This window comes from Manacus vitellinus, unplaced genomic scaffold, assembly GCF_001715985.3.
Source record: "Manacus vitellinus isolate BGI_N305 unplaced genomic scaffold, ASM171598v3 scaffold_24_pilon, whole genome shotgun sequence".
In the NCBI taxonomy this organism is placed as follows: Eukaryota; Metazoa; Chordata; class Aves; order Passeriformes; family Pipridae; genus Manacus; species Manacus vitellinus.
Genome location: NW_021939798.1, coordinates 6,993,188 through 7,013,888, shown reverse-complemented (window position 1 = coordinate 7,013,888; position 20,701 = coordinate 6,993,188). Strand labels below are relative to the sequence as shown.

Here is a 20,701-nt window from a genome sequence, read left to right as displayed (position 1 = left end):
TCCTGCCGCGGAGAAAAGTTCCAGCCCTCGATCCCTCTCCTGCTCCGCAACTTCCTCGGGTACTCCCAGCTTAATTCAGAGTTTAGTTTTCCAGGCTCGTTTTAAACGCTGTGCACTTTTCTTTAATATCAGCGCTTCAGAAGTTTTGGATTCTTTGTAGCCACTTCCCCACTCCCTGCGATTTTTATGACCGCTGATATTGTGACTTTGTTCTCTTTGTGAGCAGCAGTAAACCCCTGAAACCAGTTTCACTTTCAGGCTGTTGCTGAAAATGTTTGAAATGTTTAAAATTTAGCAATTTCTCAATTTCTGCCCCAGTGTGGCTTTAAAATTTAAAAGTCCTGCCACAAAGCGTATGCTGATTGTGGTAAAAACTCCTGTGCGTGCAAAAGTAATTTATTTTAAAACACCTATGAAAATGTGGGTGGCAACCGTTGTGATTTTTCACATCTAACCCCAGTTAAAACTAAAAGCTGCAGGGCAAGCTCCTGTATTTTAAATTAAAATTATTTTACAAGTCTGAGAAAATGCATTTACTTATTTATTATATTTAACAGTTTGATTTTGACTTGTAAGGAATGGAATAAGAAGGCTATGAGAGAGTCTAATCCGGAACATTAAGTAGGAACTAAAACAATATATTCCTTTTATTGCCTTTAGAAAGGCAATAGAACTTGATAGATTAATTGCCTTTACTCATTGCTTCTGTTTAGGGATAGTTTTGAGGAAGTGTGCAATGCAGGCTGTAGGGAACCATGCAGAGGTATATTCTCTCCTATGTGGAAGTTACTGTTTATGCCACAGGAGTAGTTCAGGAGTTGTTCTTGAGAAGACCTGTGGGCTTGTGCAACGTGCTGAAGGATTTTAGGCTGGAAGTCAGAATTCCCTTCATTGTTCCCCAAAGAGCCAGGTGCCTCTGGTAGCAATGAAAACATGCACAGAAGCTCCCTCTCACTGGATTTTATTTCTCTTACCTTCTAAAATTTGATTTAATTTTGCAAGGCTTTTGGTACCTTCTGCAAAACCACTCCTGCATTCCTGCATTTCCCAGGTAAGTGGGTACACTCTGGGCATGGGGGATCGTTTGCTCAGTCTGGCTCTGAGCACATGAAATGAGTTCAGATGTTGAAGGCTTTGGGTTTTGGGTTGGTGGTGTTTTTTTGGGAGGGTTTACATTTAAATTTGTTGTTTTGTTTGTTGTTGTTTTTTAATGGTAACACAGTGTTTAAAGTGAAGTATTTGCCTCTTCCAGATATTCCTGTAGGGGCTTTGTAGAAACATAATGGAGTTTGTAACAGATTTTCAGTTTTCTCAAAACTCAGATATTTCACATATTAATCATCACACCCCCCTCCAAAATTCCCTGCTAATTTGATATATTTTTTTATGAAAGAGTCTCCCCTCTTGTGTGAAACCCCCTGGGGAAGAGGCTATGGACAAAACCATTGGCAAACAGCAGAAACTGGCTTCAGACAAAATGCTGTCATACATAGCAAATGAAGAGACAGGAAAAAACATTTCTGTAATTTTCCAGCAGAGATTTTACTTATAATAAGAGTGGAAGGCACATTTCCAGATAGAGGTGAGTTGCTTATATAAAAAAAGTAAGTTTGGTTGGTTCTGATTTCCAGGAATCCCAAGATGTTTAGCTTTGGGGGTTTTTGTTTGTTTGTTTTAAATGAAAGCTGAAAGTGTGTTTTCTTTAAATTGGTACCATGCTTGAATTTTCTATTTTTTGTCATGTTCTGAGGCACAATTAGGCTTCAGTTCCACAGGGACAAGCTGGGATTCTACTGTTAATTATTTTGGCCAGCTTACATTCAGAAGAGTTGTAATAAATTAGTTCCATCGTCTTGTTTCTTTAGTGCCAACATCCAAAACTGAGCTTGTAGCATAAAACATCAATAGACTTTTGAAAACAAAAGCCATGCATCAATTTTAAGACTAGCTTGGAAATACACTTGGATCTGTTAAGGATATGTGATTAAAGTGAATCTGTCTTATCACAGCCCCTTGGCTTGAAGGTTGTGGTGACCTCAGTGTTGACCTTGGCCTCAGATACCATCTGTCCATACTTCTGTCATGTTTGGGGGGGCTGGAGCTGAATGTAGGAAGTGATCCCTCTGTTGAGGTGCTGGTGGGCCTTCTTTAAGCTACAGCTCTTGTACTCAAAGCTCCAAATTGCTGCCATTCTGAATTGGTGCCCCAGCTTGATTCAGTAGTAGCAACAACCATTTGGAGTGGTTTGAAACCTTTCTGTGACTGTTGGGGATCATCCTCCCGTGGCCAGGTACACTTACCTGGGGGCAAGAGGTTTGGTTACATAATAACTGGATATTCTTGTTGCAAGTTTTCACCCTCAAAATGCTTTCTCATAAATGTTGCCAATAGTTGAGCAAATAGTCTTCATCAAGTCACTAAAGCCATTTCCTGAGTAAGTGTTTGATGTCTAATTAACGTTAAATAGTTTTATTTTGTGTTTTGGCCATGCATTGTTTACCCTTTGTGACAAGTTTTTTATGCTGTAAGAGTAGTTCTTGTACTCAAAGAACATATGCTATAATGTGCTGATCAAATTTAATGTGTGTGTATATATATATTTAAAGAGTATGTGTTAAGAGAGTGAGAAACTACTTATTTTCATTTCTGTTTAGAGTTGCCTTCCTGCTTTCAGGGAAACCGGTTTCCTTAACTATATTCTTTTATCATACCATTTGCCTTATGTAATGGTTAATTAAGAGTATTTCTTAAAAATACTCTGTTGCCAAGTATTCACAGGGAGGAGAGGAAGAACAGGAAAATGGGAAGTTGGGCAGAATAAGAAAGCAGTTCTTAAAAGCTCCTTTCTCCACCCCTCCCTTCAATAAAGAAAAGAATGCAAGAAACCCCCCGAGCAAATAGTCCTGCTCAGCCCAGGTTTGATGTTGCTCTGACTGAAACCCTTCCCTGTGGAGGAACCAGTAATCTTATTAGGAAAATCAGCCTTAGCTGGGGCGCTTCAAAGTTTGGCTTGTTCCTTTCTTTGTGCGTTGCTTCTGCTTAATGTACAGCTCGACTCTATTAGTGGTGGAGTCTCTCCAGCTACTCCTCTTTTGGCATTAACCCACCACAAGGTTCTGTTTTATAGCAAGCCAGGCTCCTGCTCCAAGCAGTTCCTGTGGATAGGCAGGAATATGTTCCCACATTTGTTCGAAGGCGAACAGCACTGATTCGATTCTGTTTTGAGGAAAAGAAACCTCCTCAGCCTGAGTTTTAGTCCTAAGTCCAGTTGTGAAGAGTAAGAAACTGGTTTGTTGTTGATTTTGGGTGGTTTTTGTTTGCTTACCTGTGTTTTGCAGCTGCCACGGTGAGGTGCTGCTTCAGACACACAAGAACTCAGAATTCCTTGTCTTTCGTGTGCCTAGAAATGACTTCCAGCATTGCTTGTCCCTTCACCTTCCCAGGGACTGCGATGAGGCCCCTTGGTCTGTCATTTCCTGCGTCCTCCTTTTGCCCTTTTTGAAGATAGGAGGGATAGCAAAGCAGCAGAGAATGTGTACATGAGATAGATGGTTCCAAGTTCCTGGTGTCTGATGAAGTTCACCACAGTGTGTTTAGAGACCACCAGCGCTTCAGGAGCTGTCGGTGGTAGAGATTGAGACCCTACAAAATCAGGAATGGGCAAATTTTATACTTAATGTTCAAAAGAGAAAGATGGAACCAGTCAACAAGAACTCAGGAGGAATTGCAGGCTGCTGCTGTACCAAAGCAGCTGCTTTATCTTGGTTATAATTCTGTTTGAGGTATAAATTGTCCTTTCTTTTAAGGATGTGGTTTTGACCTTCGAATTCAGTTGATACCCCAAGTCTTTTCAGTTTCAGGTGTCAGAGTTCCTCTCCTTTTACAGGGTCCATCCAAGTTCTGCAGGAAGGGTTATAGAAGCTTCCACATGTTTTTCATTTATTTCTACAAATGTTGTGTTTTAACATGGGTTAGAAAGAACCTTGGTGGTGTTTATTATCAAAATAGAAATGTTTTGATCTTCTCCAGGAAAATTCCAGCATAGGTATTTGCATATCATATTCCCTAACTTCCACCTACTTTTGTGCACAAAGTAATTGTTTTTTTTCCTGCAAACTCTACCTCTCCTAAGTCTCATGAAACATATTTTGAGTGTTTTCTCCAGAATTGCAATCCGGACAATAACTATAAATTAACATTAAGGATGTCCTACATAAATTATCTGGCACACATGGTCATTTTCTGGCAAAAACTTAGATAGAAATGTTTTATAATAAAGTACAGTATTATTTTTAAACAGTAAGCAAAGCTGCTTTTTTGGATTGCAAATCTGAGTTACAAAAATTTTGAATTGGAACAATTTGGCCAAATATTAAGACAATGGAAAGGTGATGTGAGACTTGTTTTGGCAGTGTAGTTAAGCTGAATCTTGATGATTGCTACTTAGGAACTTGTATAATGCTGAAGAATGATTTTCTCAGTACAGGGCCCAACTTTCCATTTAGACAGAGAAAATGTTTTCCTTCTCATCTGTGGATTTTTTTGGCAAAGAGGGCTTAGCAGTAACATCGAGGTTCTAAATGGATGTGATGCAAAAGGAGAACAAAAAGAGCCAAGTGCAGTTGTGGTGTCTGTGATTGTCATCTTGGCCCTGCCTTCAGCCTGTTTCTGGTCCTTCACCTCACCCCCAGCTTCCCAGCCCTTCTTCCCCCTTCCCTTGCAGTGGGAGCAGAGCAGAGCTGGCTGTAGAGAGTCTCTGCTGAGCACTGGGAGTTGGAGGGACTGGGAATGGGCTGCACTTTAATTCCCTCTGAGCTGAGAGAGCATTTCAGAGCTCTGCTAGCAAAGCCACTGCCCTGTGGGTGCAGCGTTCTCCAGTCTGGCATGGGAAGGGGATGTCCCTGAGACTGCCTTGTACTGCAGCTTCCAATAAAGGGCTGAAGCCATAGAATTACCTTGCTGTGGGATGAGGCCCTAATCTCCTGGTGAAATCAGATCAGCTGACTTGGGGAGGATGAGGGAATGAAGGAGGAGATCCTTCACTGTGCTCTGAAACACCACTAGCATCGATCCATAAAACCTCCCAGGCATCCTGGTGTTCTGGTGGTGCTGTTGTGAATGGTTCATATGGAATTACATTTTGTTAGCAGAGGCTGTGGTCAGGGGAACTTAAATATTGAGAGAGATTCAGGAGTTCATGAAAGCTTGAGGAAGAGGACCAGTTTTCATCTTCTGATCTGAAAATTCCTGGCAGCATTCACAGGATCCTGTATCCATGGCAACGTTGTGCTCAACTCCTGCCTTGAGCTGCACACACGTGCACTCACAAACAAGTCACTGGTGGTGTTTGTTGGTGGCTGGTGGCACAGGGGAGATGGCACAGGTGGCACTGCTGCCAGTGCAGGTCAGGGCTGGGCTTTGCCTGCCATGGCTCAGTGTTTCCTCTAATAATGCCCGGGGGTACCATGGCCAGTGCTTCCAGGGAGTTGTCAGGTTATGCCCTACCCAAGGTTTTGATTGGTTTTAATATCAAATTGAGGAATATGTGCATAACTAACATCACACTGACTTTTTTTGTTGTTTTGTTTCAGAGCTATTTAAGTGTGTTAAATGTCTTTGCCTTATTGCATAACTGGGTTTTGGGGGGAAATTTTTTTTTCATAATGGAATGCTAACATTGGGTCAGTGTGGAAATCAGTTCTCCCTTTTAACTATTAGGAAATTCTTCCATAATAGGATTTATTCAGATTGCAAAGGAGAATAGAGAGTATTATAATAAAGGGATAGCATGGCAGAAAAAGGCTCGGATGAGATCCAACAATAAAGATGTTCAGCATATACTCTCTAGGAAAGGGATTTGGGGAATTACTGTGATGAAATCTTAAAGCTATGAACCCAAATGCAATTTAAGAAAGAAAAGCCCAATCACATATTATTTTTCTGTCTACATTGACTTTTAAATAAAATTAACTCTTAGAAGAGAAAGAGGCAATGGCTTTCTTAGTTTTTCTTGTTTTCTTGGCTGTACTTCATTCTCCTAACTTATGCTTCTATTGTAGAATTTTTCTTTGTTTTCTCTTTATCTGTTACTACCTTTCAAACTTAGTAGGTGCTATTAAGGATTATGGAAATACTTTGAAATTTTAAAAATATTTTTCTCACCTTTATAAGGGGAGCTCATGTAGCAGTAGCCTTGTTTAAGCAGAGCTGTGTAAGATATTAATGAAGTGAAAATCGTCACTGTCAAAATGCATGTGTTGGATGTGCCTCAGAAAAAATATACCAATTAATCTATTTCTTCTTTAGTGTCTTTGGAAATTGCTTAACTGTCACGCATTCATCAAGAACTTATGTTTTTATCTGACTTTAGGTTTTTTGGTTATAGAAAAAAACTATTATGTAACAAGTTTTTTGTATATGACAGTGGCAAATTAGTCACCTTTCTATCTTTCAGCATTTGTACAGACCCCATTGCCATAGTAACTGAGCTCTTCATAATCGTTAATGTAATAATCCCCAGAACATCCCTGTGAGGTGCAGAGGTGTTCCTGCTCCACACGGGAGACACAGTGATTTATGGATAACCCCCCAAACCAATGAGAGCAGAGAGCCCCTCATTCCTGTTCCTGTGGTATAAGTGCCCTCTTGGTTGAACTGCCTTTTCTCTGCCCAGCCTTCTCAAATGAACGAGTTTTAGTGGGATTGGCTGTAGCCATCTGGAATGTGCTCATTTGCATATAAGATCCGTGTGGCTGTCAGTATTCAGCACATCAGGTTTAATGAACTCTGAAGATACTAAGGAAGAGAAATGTATGGATGGCTACTGTGTATTCTGAGTGGATTGGGAGATAGATTTTTCTTCCCATATATCACAATACCAGAAATTGGCCAGTTTAGATTATAACAGTGCTCATTTAATTGGCAGTGCACGGCTCACGTCTGTGCTGATAGAGCAGTTCCTTGAACATCTAAAGACTGACCTTTGAAACACTTTAAGCTTGACTTTGAAACGTTTGCATTCAGAATGTCCTGCTATTCTGTGGTGGTTTTGTTGTTTGGTTGTTTTTAATTTCTAGACAGAACATACTTCACGAGTGGAGAGGAAACGCCGAGACTCGTTCGGGATGTTTGACGGTTATGATAGTTGTAGTGAGGACACCAGCAGCAGCTCCAGTTCAGATGAGAGTGAGGAGGAGGTTGCTCCTTTGCCATCCAGTCTCCCAATTATCAAGAACAATGGGCAAGTTTATACTTATCCAGATGGCAAATCTGGCATGGGTAAGTAAGTGGTGCGTGAGTACAGAGTTACATAGTGATGTTTTTTTAGACTCTGCTGTGAGTTGTGAGGGTCCGGTCCCAAATATTGGTCCCCACTGAAAAGAGTCTAAAACAGCTGAAAGGGCTGGGGTTTGTTAGTTTTGGGAGGGGAGGGATCGTTTGGGGTTTGCTAGTTTGAAATAAGATATGTTTTGAATCCCGTTGACTGGAAAAAATAGTATGGGAACATCTGACCTCCCATCAAATGTGTGTTGTGTATGTCTGCACACACATGTGTATGTTCTTGTGTATAGTGTTTTTATTCTTTAAGCTTTGAGGAAAGTCAGTGTGTTCTCTCTATGCCAGGGCATGCCTTCTCTCTGCCCTTTATGTTGTATACACAATATATTAAATATATTTCTTCCTATAGCAGGAAAACTTCATTACTGCTACTGTATAAAGCCTGTCAGTGTATACCTGTACCCTCCCCACTAGCTGTGAGCTAGAGTATATTGGGAAAATAAGTTTAAAAGGAGAGGTTTCTTTTATTACTGGGGGAAAATATTTTATCCAAAATCATCACTGATTAGTAGAGCTCTCTAGATTAGTAGAATTTTGGTGTTGTCTCACTGGCGTGAGTTGGTTTCAGTCTTAGTCATCATGGAACAACTTGGTGGGCCACAGCTGTCCACCTCTGAAGCATGTGATTCCAGACAGAAGGGAACATTGGTGGGCTAGGGTACTTTGAATATACTAATTTGTGAATCAGAAAAGAGATCTGGTTTTATTTCATGTTGGACATATTAAATATTTAGAGGAAATGAGGCTTGACAGGCCCAGATTCAAAACAGATGTTTCCTTGAGAACCACGAAAACACAGAAAGCTGCATTAGCTGATTTAGCTGAGCCAGTCACTTCTACCAGGGGTAAAATTAATAGGGAGCAGAAGGGAGGCACCATTTCACCAGTGAACCTGAGGTTCTTGTTGTCTCACTGACACGAGTGGTGGTGGTTTAAGTTTGAAATTCTTTTTCTGTGCAATTCCCTTCGGGACCAAACCGTCAGAAACTGTTGAGTTGTGTCACCACCCAGACCTTCATTCTGTTGCCTTTGCTCTGAATTTTCACTGAGGTTTTAGTTACACTCTTAACACGGGTGTTTTTCTCTCCTGCTCAGCCACATGTGAGATGTGTGGGATGGTTGGTGTCCGGGACGCTTTTTACTCTAAAACAAAGCGCTTCTGCAGCGTGTCCTGCTCCAGAAGCTACTCCTCCAACTCCAAGAAGGCCAGCATTCTGGCCAGGCTTCAGGTAGCGGTACAGACCCCGTTTTCTTTACATCCTTACTGTAGTCTGTGCTTGGGAAATGTGTGTGTTTGTAGAGCTTGCTGCATGTTTGAAGATAAGTTTCCTAAATGATTAAAATTTAAAGCCACAGTTTTAAGCTTTAACTGCGTGGGTAATGAGCAAATCACTTTGCTCAGCAGTGTTGGTTGGTGAAAGTTGTCATTATCAAAATTAATTTAAAAAAATAAAAAGAATAGTCACTCTTTAATTCATTTCTCCTGGAGTAGCTCTTCTGCAAGAGAAAGTTAGAAGAAAACTTCAGTCTGTGTATGTAATGACTTGGAATTCCATGCATCTCATACCCAAAATGGAACAGGCTCCCCAGAGAAGTCATCACAGCACCAAGCCTGACAGAGTTGAAGAGGTGTTTAGACAATAGTCTGGGGCACATGGTGTGACTCTTGGGGATGGGCCTGTGCAGGGCCAGGAGTTGGACTCCATGATCCTTAGGGGTCCCTTCCAACTCAGCATATTCTGTGATTCTGTGAAAATACTTTCTTACTTTAGAGAGCATAAAGAAATGTCAAGAGGTATCATTGTATCCTATCATTGTATCCTATTCATTGCAACAAATGCCAAGAAATTACATTGGTATAAATTAGATTAAAAGTTCTTCCTTTTGACCTGCTTTTAAAAGATATCTTTTTTTCAGGTAAACAACAATGAATCTATAAAGCTGTTCAAGTTGGAATACTAGTACAAAAGTCATCTTTTGGACATTCTTTGCTGCTGGTTTTTAAATCTATTTTATATTATGTGTAGTTTTGTGTTACTTAGTCAACTTCTATTCTGTGGTGTTCTGACTTTTAGTTAAATGCACCAGAGATGTGCTACAGACCTGTGGAAATTTCCTGATGGGAGTTTAGAAAGACGATATTTACTTAGCTTTTTTTTGTTGTTTTAGGGTAAACCTCCAACAAAGAAGGCTAAAGTTCTACAAAAACAGCCCTTGGTGGCTAAATTAGCAGCATATGCTCAGTACCAGGCAACTCTACAAAACCAGGCAAAGACGAAAGCAGGTAACAGCAAATAAACAGAGCTGAGGCAAAAATAATAAAAGATTTGTGACTCATTAGCAGCTTCCTAAATAAAATAACTTTCTCTTAGCAGCTGTCCCCGTGGAAGGTTTCAGCTGGGGTAACTACATCAATAGCAATAGCTTTACAGCAGCTCCTGTTACCTGCTTTAAACACGTAAGTATTTCTCAATATGTGCTTTCCTTGTGTGTGTGTGGCATGAGAGAGTGAGTCCATGGGAATCCTTGGAGTCATTTTTGCAAAACGTTCCCATCCACATATGTTTTGTGATCTTAGAAACCTATATTATAAACTGTGTTAGTGTGACTGTTTTCTAGGTAGATATATTTTTATCTGCCCTTTAAAACCGTTCTGAACCCTGTTAGTTACTTTCATCATATATACTCCCATAAACAAAAAGTAAAAGGAGGGCTCTTAAACACTTGTGGAGTTATTTTTCTCACATTCAAGGCACAAAGTCATCCAGTGTACTGCAGAGTAACAAACCCACCAAGTCATGCTATACTAGAAAAAGTTACAGAAAGCTTTTTAGATTAAGTCAGGCCTGCTCCATTGTGTGGACTGATCTTTTGGTTACATATTTAGATTTGGGATTTTTTTTTTCTTAGTTTTTAGTCAGATTCTCCCTGTCACTTTTGCTTCCAGATAGTGTAGAAATACAAGAAAATGAAGGCTTTTTAGAAATCTGAAATTAAAAAGGTAGTTTTTCTTTGTATTAGCGTTCTAACAATTCCAAACAAAAATACATTCTGTAATCACTGAGGAAATTAGGGGATGAGGAAAATATTTAGCACCATCTGTCTTTAATGTGTTTGTTGAATTCCAGTAATTAGCCCTTGTTTAAAATATTGTCAGTACTTTCTGTCTTTTAAGTAAAAACTTTCTGACAGAAAATGTTTTCTCAGCATATTTTTTTTTTTTTTATTTGGGAAGCTGAAGTGTTCCAGCTTACAAAATTTTTGTTTTGCTCAAAATTATATGATGAAAGCTGCAATCAAAACAAACATTTTGTTTCATAGAAGTTGTCCATGAGAGAGGAGAGAGACATATTTTCTGTCCAGCTCTGGAATTCATGCTGAGCCCTGTCAGCTCATAAATCAGTAGGAGTTGAGGGCTCCTGGCAGTTGGCACTTTGTGAATAGCACCCTTTATGCTCAGAGGCCTTAACTATTGCACAGAACAGAGCCTTGCCTTAGTATAACTTTGGGAATTTGTATCAAATTCCAAGTGCTCAAGTCAGCATGTTTGCATTTTGCTTCCACAGTTCTGTACGTGTTGAAGCAATTTCCTAAGTCCGTGTCCATTGATAACGTGGCCTCTGCTTTTGGCACCTTCAGTAGCTACCACAGTCAGGTCACTTGTAAATTATGCTGCAACATTCTATATTAAAAGGAGTTTTATCTCCGTTTCTTACTGCTTCCTTCATGAAACTGAATGATGAACCAATAACATAAACCAATACCACACTAACGTTCACATTTTGCCTTGGAAGTTTTCACAAACTTCATGGTGCCAGTGCCACTAAACCTGCTGGTTCTTTTTCTGTCCCCATTTTCCTTTTTTAGACAAGTAAAATGCAAATCCTACAATTTGCTTTGGAGATTTCCACTTCTTTGGTGGACGTGAGTTAGTGTTACAAGGGTGTGATTTGCATTTAACTTTACTGTCGTTATTTCTTTGAAAAATAACAACCAGAATCTGTTAGTGTTCTCTTGGTAGATCCTTCTCTCTGTCCCACTTTACACTGATAGTTAAACAATACTCTTTTCATCTCTCTGGAAAGATTATTGCTGTTTTCTGTGTACTGTTGCTCTGATTTGTAAAAGTTTGTACTGTTGGTTTGTTTACCATCCATATTATGGACTCCATGCACATGTTGTGTGTATGTGATGGAATATAAAAGCTTATTCTGTTCAAAACCAAAGATTTTAGTTGACAGTTAAATAATGACATATCTATCCTTAAATTTGTTATTCAATAAAATATATTGAATTTACTGGTTATACTGGTGTATCTGTATGAATATATGACAGGGAACAATATTAAAGACAATTTAGGGGAATTATGAGCTGTGAGATTTGGCTTATTGATTTTTTTTTTCGTAACCTGGCACACTTCAGTATCTCAGCTCTGATGTAGATTTCCCACTGATGTTTTGGTTTGTTGGGTTTTTTTCCTGGGGGATTGTTTCCTCTTCAATTTAGAACAGTTATAATTTAGAATTCAAATGTCTGTATCTTTGAAGTTCCTTCTAGCTCTTTTTCAAGTATTTTGATGTGGGTTTTGTGCTTCCCTGTTGCCTTTATTCCAGACATCACTGTTGAGTAACACTAATGAAATTCAGTAGCAATGGTATGACCATGCCAACCTCGTAGTTCAGTAAACTGAAGTAGAGAACTGTTTTGGTTTGTCATGTAGGAAACCTGTGACAAAGCCACAATTGCCATTTGTGCACCTTGCAGCTGCTCTTTTAGTCAAATTGCCTTAATCAGTCACTCAGCAGTAGCTGATGCAAGGAGAAAAACCTTTTTTAACATTGTGTTGTAGCTTAGTCACATGTTACAAGCTCATTGCTGACCTGCATTCCAGCTTCTTTCTCCTCTAAACATTTTTTACCTTTTTCTGTATTTGCTTTTATTAGCCCAAACCATTCCTAGAACTGAAAGCAAGTACAGTGCTTTGAGTTCTTTCTCAGTACTACTTAATGTACAGCCTAATGCACAATTAAGAGTAATTATTTTTTCCACTCTGTTGCTAGTGAGAGGCACATTTCCTGGAGTTCTTTCTTCCAGGTGAATTTTATTCTGAGCCAAAAGATTTTCATTCTCTTGGTTTCTCGTGTTATTAAAATAAATCCAGTTTAAGGGAGCATTTCCAGGATGTTGCACTGGGTGGCAGTGCTTTGCTTTGAACTTTGTGTTTTAAGCCCTTTTGCACATTGTCTCCTCTGGCATTACCTGTTGTTGGGGCACTGCTCACACACGAGGTTTCAGCATTCCTTGCACTTCAGGAACTGGTAGCATCACTTTAAATTAAATCAGGATTTAAATGGCAAAGTCTGAAATCATGGCAATGTTGGTGCCATCCATAACCTTTAGAAGCCACTTATTTAACCCAGGAGATCTTTGCTCAGCTGGGCATGTGGGGATACTTGGCCTTTAGGTGCTCCTGTCCAATAGGCCCTCCCTGACTGCACCTTACCTTGCAGAGAAGGCATCTGCTGCTCACAGAGAGGCCCTCCCAGGTCATCTCCTGGAGCAGGAAGCCATGAACCACATCTTCCTTGTCTGGGAGTGACATGAAGTGGATCTCTTCGTCATGAGTCTGAAAGGTAAATTTGTTCTTACCTGTAAATGATGGTTCTGCTAGTTCACACTATGCCAATCCAGACTGCAGAGTCACCTTCCAGCCAGCAGAAAAATAAGAGTTAACACTTCTGTAGTGCTTTTTGAGTTTGGAAAAGCACTGTGCAAACCTTGATTGATTAATGAGGCAGAGGAGAGATGAAGGCAGATGGCTATCACAGTCCTGGTTCATCCAGTCTTCCTGCCTTAAGAACATTCATAATGAGGGAAAAAAGCCAAGATGGTGCAGTGTGTAAACCATCCCTCAGGACAGTAATGTTGTCTGGCATTTCAGTAGTGATGCTGCACAGGATGGCTTCCTTCTTCACAAGGCTGAGCCATATGGATTGGTGTAGGAGAACTAGCAGAACCAATATTTTCACAGACAAGGACAAATTTAACTTTCTGCTATTTCCCTCTATACCAATCCACGTTCTAGAAATAAAAATTTGTCACATTCCCATTATGGGTTGATGTCAGGAGAAGTGTTCTGATATACTTCTCTCTCTGAATCAACTGAATAGATGAGCAGGCAGTAAAATATATTTCAATTGACTGCAGCTGGATTATGAAATTATTCAGCACTGCTATTTTTGATTGTTTGGCCTCATCTGTATCTCTATACAAGGCAACAAAATTTGCTAAAACATGGAGTTTGAGAAGTTTATTTCCCCAACTGAATTCAAAAACCTACATGTGTCAACTTAGAGATGATAGTGAATATGGGATTCATACTGATTAAGAAGTTGTATCTGCATATTTTGTGTGTGAAAATAAGCCATCATCTTTTGAGTTGGATATTTCTCTCTTTCTGCCAGTTGGCAGAAGAGCTCTGTGGTCCAGACTGGTGTAGATGGGACATAGCAGAACATGAAGAGACCAGGCTTCAAGACTAAAAACTAGCATACTTGCAACAACTTACATTTCCTTTAATAGTTAAAATTAGTTTAAGTTTTGCATGCCTAGCCTCAGTACTAGTGATGGGTTTCCCTTATAACTTTAGCTTTTAGTGCTGCTAGTTGGTATTTCTGAGTGCCAGCAAAATTCCAATACTGTGATTTCCAGTCATTCAGGATTAAGCCAGATTTCTTCACTTGTGGCTCTCAGCAAAAATTCTGTGCAGTTGGAGGCTATTCCCACGGAGTGGTCAAGTTCTCTGGGTTTGCAAAGAGCTTTGTAAATGAGACACAGTGTAGAACACTCTACTCACTGTCTGCAGAGCCAGAGCATCCCTTCAGTTGTCCCTGTAATAATTGGATAATCTTTGAACTGATAACAATTTATTTTTCTGAGAACACCTTAGAATTTATATGACTGTTGTTCTAAAATACTCCAGATGTGAATCTTTCTATTAGTGGTCCCAAGTTTAATGCAGACTGAGTCATTTTCTATCTTGTTACCAATAAAACTTCAGTTGAGTAACTGTTAAGGTTTTAGATTCTTCAGCACTGTGCATTTCTGATATCTCTGCAATACCATTTTCAATTGTCTTTTCACGATGCCCTGTTCAACAAAATGTTCTTCTTGAGCTAGCAAACTAAATGTAATTTCTGTCACCGATTTCTACAAATCCTTAGCAGCTGATCAAGCTTGTCTGTCTTTTTGTTACTAACACATTCCTCACACAGGACTGTGAGGGGTCTTGCTGTGTGTTTCCTTCTGGTGTTCATTAAAAAGGTGCCACTCAGAGCCTTCTGTTCTTTTTGCTTGCTTGATGGAGTGATCACTTGCAGGTGATGATGTGAAAGCCTGTTCCTCTGAGAGGATGTGAACCAGTGGGTGATAAACCCCACCATGATAAATCATGAGAATAGACCCAAGAAATAACTCCTAGGCATTTTTTTCAGCCACATTTCTGATTTACAGAATTTAAAGATTTTGATGTCTGTGCTATAGGTATGAATTTAAAGTCCCGTCATTTTGTTGCAAGTAGAACTGCAGAGGAATTTTACCATTCTCAGTGAAATTGGTAGTTTGTACCTCGTTGAAAAATGGTAGAATAAAGCTGACTTATATGTACAATTTGTGCTTGTGCTTAACAGATATTTAAACTTGAAATTGTATAGGGTTTTTCAGTACACACACAGTAATAATTGGATACAATTATAATATTACACATTAGCTTCAAGTCAAAACCAAAGTAGGTTCTCATAGAAAGAGTGTTTTCTAAACATAATGTTTGTCATTTGTATATTGATTGTTTTGTCTTTTTAAGTCACTCATAAAACACTGATATAACAAAAAATAATTATTTTCATGTGGTGAACTGGTGACTTTTTAACCCCAACCTTAAATGACAGGCACCTATGGGGACGTGCTGGGGTGATATTGCAGAAGGAGTGCGAGTGGAGGTTCCAAACACTGACTGCAGCCTACCTACCAAAGTCTTCTGGATAGCTGGAATTGTGAAATTAGCAGGTAAATACATTTTAGTTGACATTATTAAAATAATCAAAAGAACTGTGTGAAGGGAGCTAATAACTTGGTGATCACCTGGTTACTGTAGTGTTGACACTGGTCAGGTTGTCAGAGCTGTGTCAGTAGGTTGTATATTGTAGTGCTGTCACTGTTACAGTGGCTGCAGTGATGCTTGAGAATTTCTGTTCTTGGTTTGGGTTTGATTTTTTTTTTTTTTGATATTGCCTTAGAGCACAGTAAGATCAGTGCAGAGAAGATAGGAGATTGTATAACAGCTGGCAAGTAGCCTCGTTACACAAATCATTTGTCTTGGTAAAAAGTTTAAAATTCAAGGTAACAGATCTAAGATATGAAAAAGCAGATATTGTGGGTAATTAATTTTGTCCTCCTACATGTAACTTCTAAAGGTTTACAGTTCAAGAATTTTAATTAAAATTGACTTACATGATAGCACATGCACGTTTATCAAAGTAATCCAGTTGTGCTTTAATCACATGCAGAAATGTGCCATAGAAAAGCATCCTATGAGAAGTTATAGTCTAGAAAACTGATGTAATATTCATCATGATTTGTAAAGAAATATTAATGCATATTGTCTTGTTTAATTTTGGTATTTTTTTAAGTGGGATTGCTTTCTTTTCAGGCTACAATGCCCTGCTGAGATATGAAGGCTTTGAAAATGATTCAAGTCTTGACTTTTGGTGCAACATTTGTGGGTCTGACATCCACCCAGTTGGTTGGTGTGCAACCAGTGGGAAGCCCCTAGTTCCTCCTCGAAGTATGTAAATAGTAGCCTTATTGATTGATACAAAAGTCTCTTTATTAAACTAAATTTGCTCATGGTCCAGATATCAAAGTTTTCTTTTAACATAACTCCTTCGACAGTTATGAATAAATAATTTTAAGTTTTGGACTTGACTGATGTTGAAAGTGTTTCTTGGAGTAGCCCATCTGATGCAACTTAGGTTTTAGGATCAGGGTGGAAGCAGTTCACTAATCAGTGATGGGAACATGCACTGATTTTATTGGTATTTTGTTAATAAATTCTTTTCCCTGACCCATAAAATTAATCTTGGGTAGCATTCATTCTCTAAAGAAGTTTTTTCTCATTATTGTCATCCAGGCCTTTTAACAGTCATCTGGGATTTCTTCTTTACATATTCCAGACTCTTAATACTGTCTCTAATGGACACAATTAAAAATCAGTGGCTTATTTTTTCCCCTTCATTTGCAACAGCCATCCAACACAAATACACAAACTGGAAAACTTTTCTAGTGAAACGACTTACTGGTGCCAAAACACTTCCTCCTGACTTTTCTCAGAAGGTAAGGCTGATGCAATATCAATGATGTTCTATAAAAGAAATTGCAGCACAGTTGTGAAGAACTGAAATATTTTACAATGGCACATTAGCTCTTCTTATAATAAAGGTGATACAGTAGTTTCTTCCCTTAGATACAGTTTTCCTTGGAATCTCTTCTCCAGTTACGTCCACACTTGTCAGTATGTGTTTGGAAAACTGTGTTCTCTAGAAAAAAAGTAGTTTTCTTTAGAAACTAGTTAGTCTACTTTAATTTTAAAATACCACATTCTAAAAAAAAAAAACCACAGAAACCCCAGAAGTGCTAAAGAGCTACCCTGTGATATGTAAGAAAAATGAAAGCTTTTTTCTGATTCAGGAATGATTTTTATCATGCACTATTTCAAGAAACTAAACAAAATGTGTTAATATAGCATGGATCTAGATGCAATGGAGTACATACTTTTAAATGTTGATATTTTTCACCTGCTCTGGACTGTTTTTTTTTCTGGTTTTCAGTCATCTTCAACTGTTGCAGCTGCTGTATAGTGTGCTGTATGTTTACTTACTAATCTTGTGAGATGATGATGCATATAGTTCTTAGTAGGAATGAGACTTAATTTGTTGTTTTACACTGCATCTAATGCTTAAAAAATAAGCACACAGAAAACCTTGCTGCAGTTGTTAATATTTGTTTAAAAATTGGCTCAGTTAGAAGCCAGATTAATTTGGCATGATCTCAATACTTTGGGGAGTTCATAATGAAAATGGCAAGTGATTGATACTGATTTTTAACACAATCTATTGTCACAAAGCGGGTTAACATCTATTTCCATTCTCTTCATTTCTTTTTGCTGTTATGAAGAAATATCTGAGCAGCCAGTTTTAATTACGTTGAAGATTTGTTTTCCATGCCTTTTATAATGCAGTATTTTAAAATGCTTTATTTTGAGTGGATGACCAAACAAGAAAAAAAATCTTGAGGTGTTTATTGTTAAAATTGTGTCTCAAGGTAACTTGATCCATTGTTATCAACTGAACAAACTTCCATTATGCCAATGGAAAATTCATGTAACCCGTGTGAGAGTTGTATTAGGGGATGAACTTGATACAATTAAAACATAGTAGGATCTGTTTTCTGAAACATTTCATTGCTCCCCACGTACAATGAAATAGAAGATAAATAATCTGTGTCATTTCTGCAGGTTGATTAACAAGTATTTGAATTAAATGACAAGTGCATCAATACTGTGCTTTAGTAGGCAGATGAATACGGAAAACCAGGGTATATTCTTACAGAGTGTTTTTTTTCTGTCACTTTAAGGTGTCTGAGAGTATGCAGTACCCCTTCAAAACTTCCATGAGAGTAGAAGTTGTTGACAAAACCCACCTTTGCCGAACAAGGGTGGCAGTGGTTGAGAGTGTCATTGGGGGCCGGCTGAGGTTGGTGTATGAAGAAAGTGAAGACAAAACTGATGACTTCTGGTGCCATATGTACAGTCCACTCATCCATCACATTGGCTGGTCTCGAAGCATAGGACACAGATTCAAAAGATCTGGTGAGCTTCTTGTGTTTTGAGACGTTTCGCGGTGTTGGCTGCAAAAGTCTGACTCCAGCAGTTCTGTCACTTCATACAGCTAATGAAACTAGCTTGAATAATAATATTTAAAAATATGTATAATGTGGCCCAGGGGTTTAACCAGTTATATTATATTCAGGAGCTTAAGTTAAAATTATAATTAGTGTATTATACAACATTGGAAAAGTCAAAGTAACTTTTAGTTGATTTGTAATACATCAATATCTGGAAGATTCAATGATAAATAGTGGTTGACAAACTGTTAGCATACATACTGTTTGCTCTGTTAGCAAGACTTCTGAATAATATTATAATACTGATATTTCTTTTAGATATTACAAAGAAACAGGATGGACATTTTGATGCACCCTCACACTTATTTATGAAGGTGAGTTTGGTAGCAAGAACACTGTTTGCTCAGAGTTGATTGAGGACCTTTAGTTCCTGTTGTGTGTTTAAAAAAAAAAAAAAAAAAAAAAGACCTGAAGTTCTGCTGTGCCCTGGAAATGTGCCCAGCAAAATTTTCTGCTTTTATTTCTGCTTTTATTACCCAATTTGACCTCCTTGACATAAGCAGAGATGATAGAACAGGTATTTCAGTCTGTTGCTTTGGCAGTGTGAGATTATGTTTTGTTCCAGACTCACTGAATTCTTTGCTTCTGGTGCTGTTCTGTGGTTCTTTAGGTAAAAGAGGTTGATGCAGCTGGAGAATGGTTTAAAGAAGGAATGAAATTGGAAGCTATAGACCCCTTAAACCTTTCAGCAATATGTGTGGCAACTATTAGAAAGGTAAGAAAACAAGTGTGTTTTTTGGTAGGCAGATAGGAGTCTTTTTTCACTCACCTTTATTCAGGCTTGAAACAAAAAGCTCAAAACCAAAATCAATGCAGTTTGTTCACACAGGGAATGTTAATGGGATATGTCCATAAATTATGTACAACTGCTGTGAAAAATGTACTCATGTAAATTTGTTTGACATTAATCTCTGGGAATTCAATTTTACCTTTAATTAGAATATGCTTGTGAGATTAATTTGCAGGACAATCTTCTGCTAATGATACCAAGTGTTTTGCAACTGTTCAAAACCAAACCTCATCTTGCTGACTTGCAGAAGTCTACAAAGACATTCTAAGGATGTCCTTGACTGAAAGAGAGGCAGTCCATGTGAGATCTGTTTTTAAAAAAGAAAGAAAATATAAAAAGTAGCTTAGCAGAATTGTACAACCTTACCAGTGAGGAGTGTGGTTATGATTTTCAGTCTTTTATCTTATTAATGGTGTTCTGAATATCCTTGCAAGCTCAAGAGTAGACTGAGTTATAAAGCTTTAGAAGTAGAGCTGGTGTTCCCAAGAAAAACTAGAGATCAGAAAAAGGAAATGTTCATCTCATAACTTTGCAGTTATCAAAGGTACGTGTGACAGTCGTACACAATCCTCGAGACAGGTATGATTTGGGGGTTTTTTTGTTAAAACTGAATGTCCTTCTAAGTGTTCTTCCATTATTACTGAGTTCCTTTCACTCTTTTGAAACATGGCATGCTTGCTTTCTAGCCTGCTCACGCCGTTCAAGGTATTTAATGTCAAATTTTGTTTTTCTTTACAAAGGTGTTAGCAGATGGCTATCTTATGATTGGGATTGATGGCTCAGAAGCAGCAGATGGGTCTGATTGGTTTTGTTACCATGCCACTTCCCCTTCTATTTTCCCTGTTGGTTTCTGTGAAATTAACATGATTGAACTAACTCCACCCAGAGGTACATAAAGCCTTCTGACCACATTTATTTTCAATATTTCTCAGTGATATTGTATGTGCCATATGCTTTGTTACTTAACTCAGTCTACAGAATCTGTGTCGCTTTTTAGGGCTTTCTCGAGTCTGAAACAAATACAGCAGGGTTACTTCAAAGTAGTCTAAAACAGAGATAACTAACTTTTCATTTAGAAAAAGTCTAACTGAACGTCTGATTGATTCTCTGGCTGAAATAATTTGCTTTAGCTGCAAGAAATTGAGGGTTCTTTAAGAGTAGGAAGTTGGGAGTCATTAAAAGGGCTGTTTAAAACATGTCATTGCTTGGGAAGCCCTGGCCTCCGAAAGGATTAATGAACACTGTAAATAATCTCAGGCTGATTAACAACAATACCAGTTAATTTTTGTGAAGACTAAACACAAACTTGAGCTTTGAGGAAGTTGCCATTAGGGCTGTGCACTCCCTTCTGTGAGGAAAGGCTGTGTGTCCACTGGCACATGTGCCTGCAGAGGAAGGACTTTGCCTTCCTTTTCCCATTTTATTGTCTTGGTCTGACAATTGATAAAGAGGACTGTAACCAGCTGTGTAACAGCAGATGACAGTTGCTTTCTATGGATTCCCCACTCCCCATCATTCTCATTCTTGCAGACTTCTACTTGTATTTATTGAATT

General features: G+C 38.6%; 2 protein-coding genes across 6 annotated transcripts in view; one reads left to right on the top strand and one right to left on the bottom strand.

Moving 5' to 3' along the window:
- Positions 1-3,185, bottom strand: part of UTP18 (UTP18 small subunit processome component) — a 13,043-nt gene extending 9,858 nt beyond the window's left edge. Inside the window, exon 1 of the mRNA XM_029960083.1 lies at positions 3,108-3,185. Within this exon, the coding sequence (XP_029815943.1) occupies positions 3,108-3,185 (78 nt within the window). The remainder of the gene's footprint in view (positions 1-3,107) is intronic.
- Positions 53-20,701, top strand: part of MBTD1 (mbt domain containing 1) — a 34,651-nt gene continuing 14,002 nt past the window's right edge. Inside the window, exons 1-13 of one of the 5 annotated variants that reach the window (XM_018073284.2) lie at positions 53-1,051; positions 1,394-1,582; positions 7,077-7,278; positions 8,434-8,573; positions 9,508-9,622; positions 9,711-9,796; positions 15,285-15,402; positions 16,046-16,180; positions 16,640-16,728; positions 18,028-18,262; positions 18,616-18,671; positions 18,968-19,072; positions 19,888-20,035. In XM_018073284.2, coding sequence (XP_017928773.1) covers positions 7,125-7,278; positions 8,434-8,573; positions 9,508-9,622; positions 9,711-9,796; positions 15,285-15,402; positions 16,046-16,180; positions 16,640-16,728; positions 18,028-18,262; positions 18,616-18,671; positions 18,968-19,072; positions 19,888-20,035 — 1,381 coding nt within the window. In that variant the 5' untranslated portion in view covers positions 53-1,051; positions 1,394-1,582; positions 7,077-7,124. Of the gene's footprint in view, positions 1,583-7,076; positions 7,279-8,433; positions 8,574-9,507; positions 9,623-9,710; positions 9,797-15,284; positions 15,403-16,045; positions 16,181-16,639; positions 16,729-18,027; positions 18,263-18,615; positions 18,672-18,967; positions 19,073-19,887; positions 20,036-20,701 lie in introns of all 5 variants that reach the window. The other 4 variants (XM_018073287.2, XM_018073289.2, XM_018073288.2 and 1 more) reach the window with 4 other exon arrangements.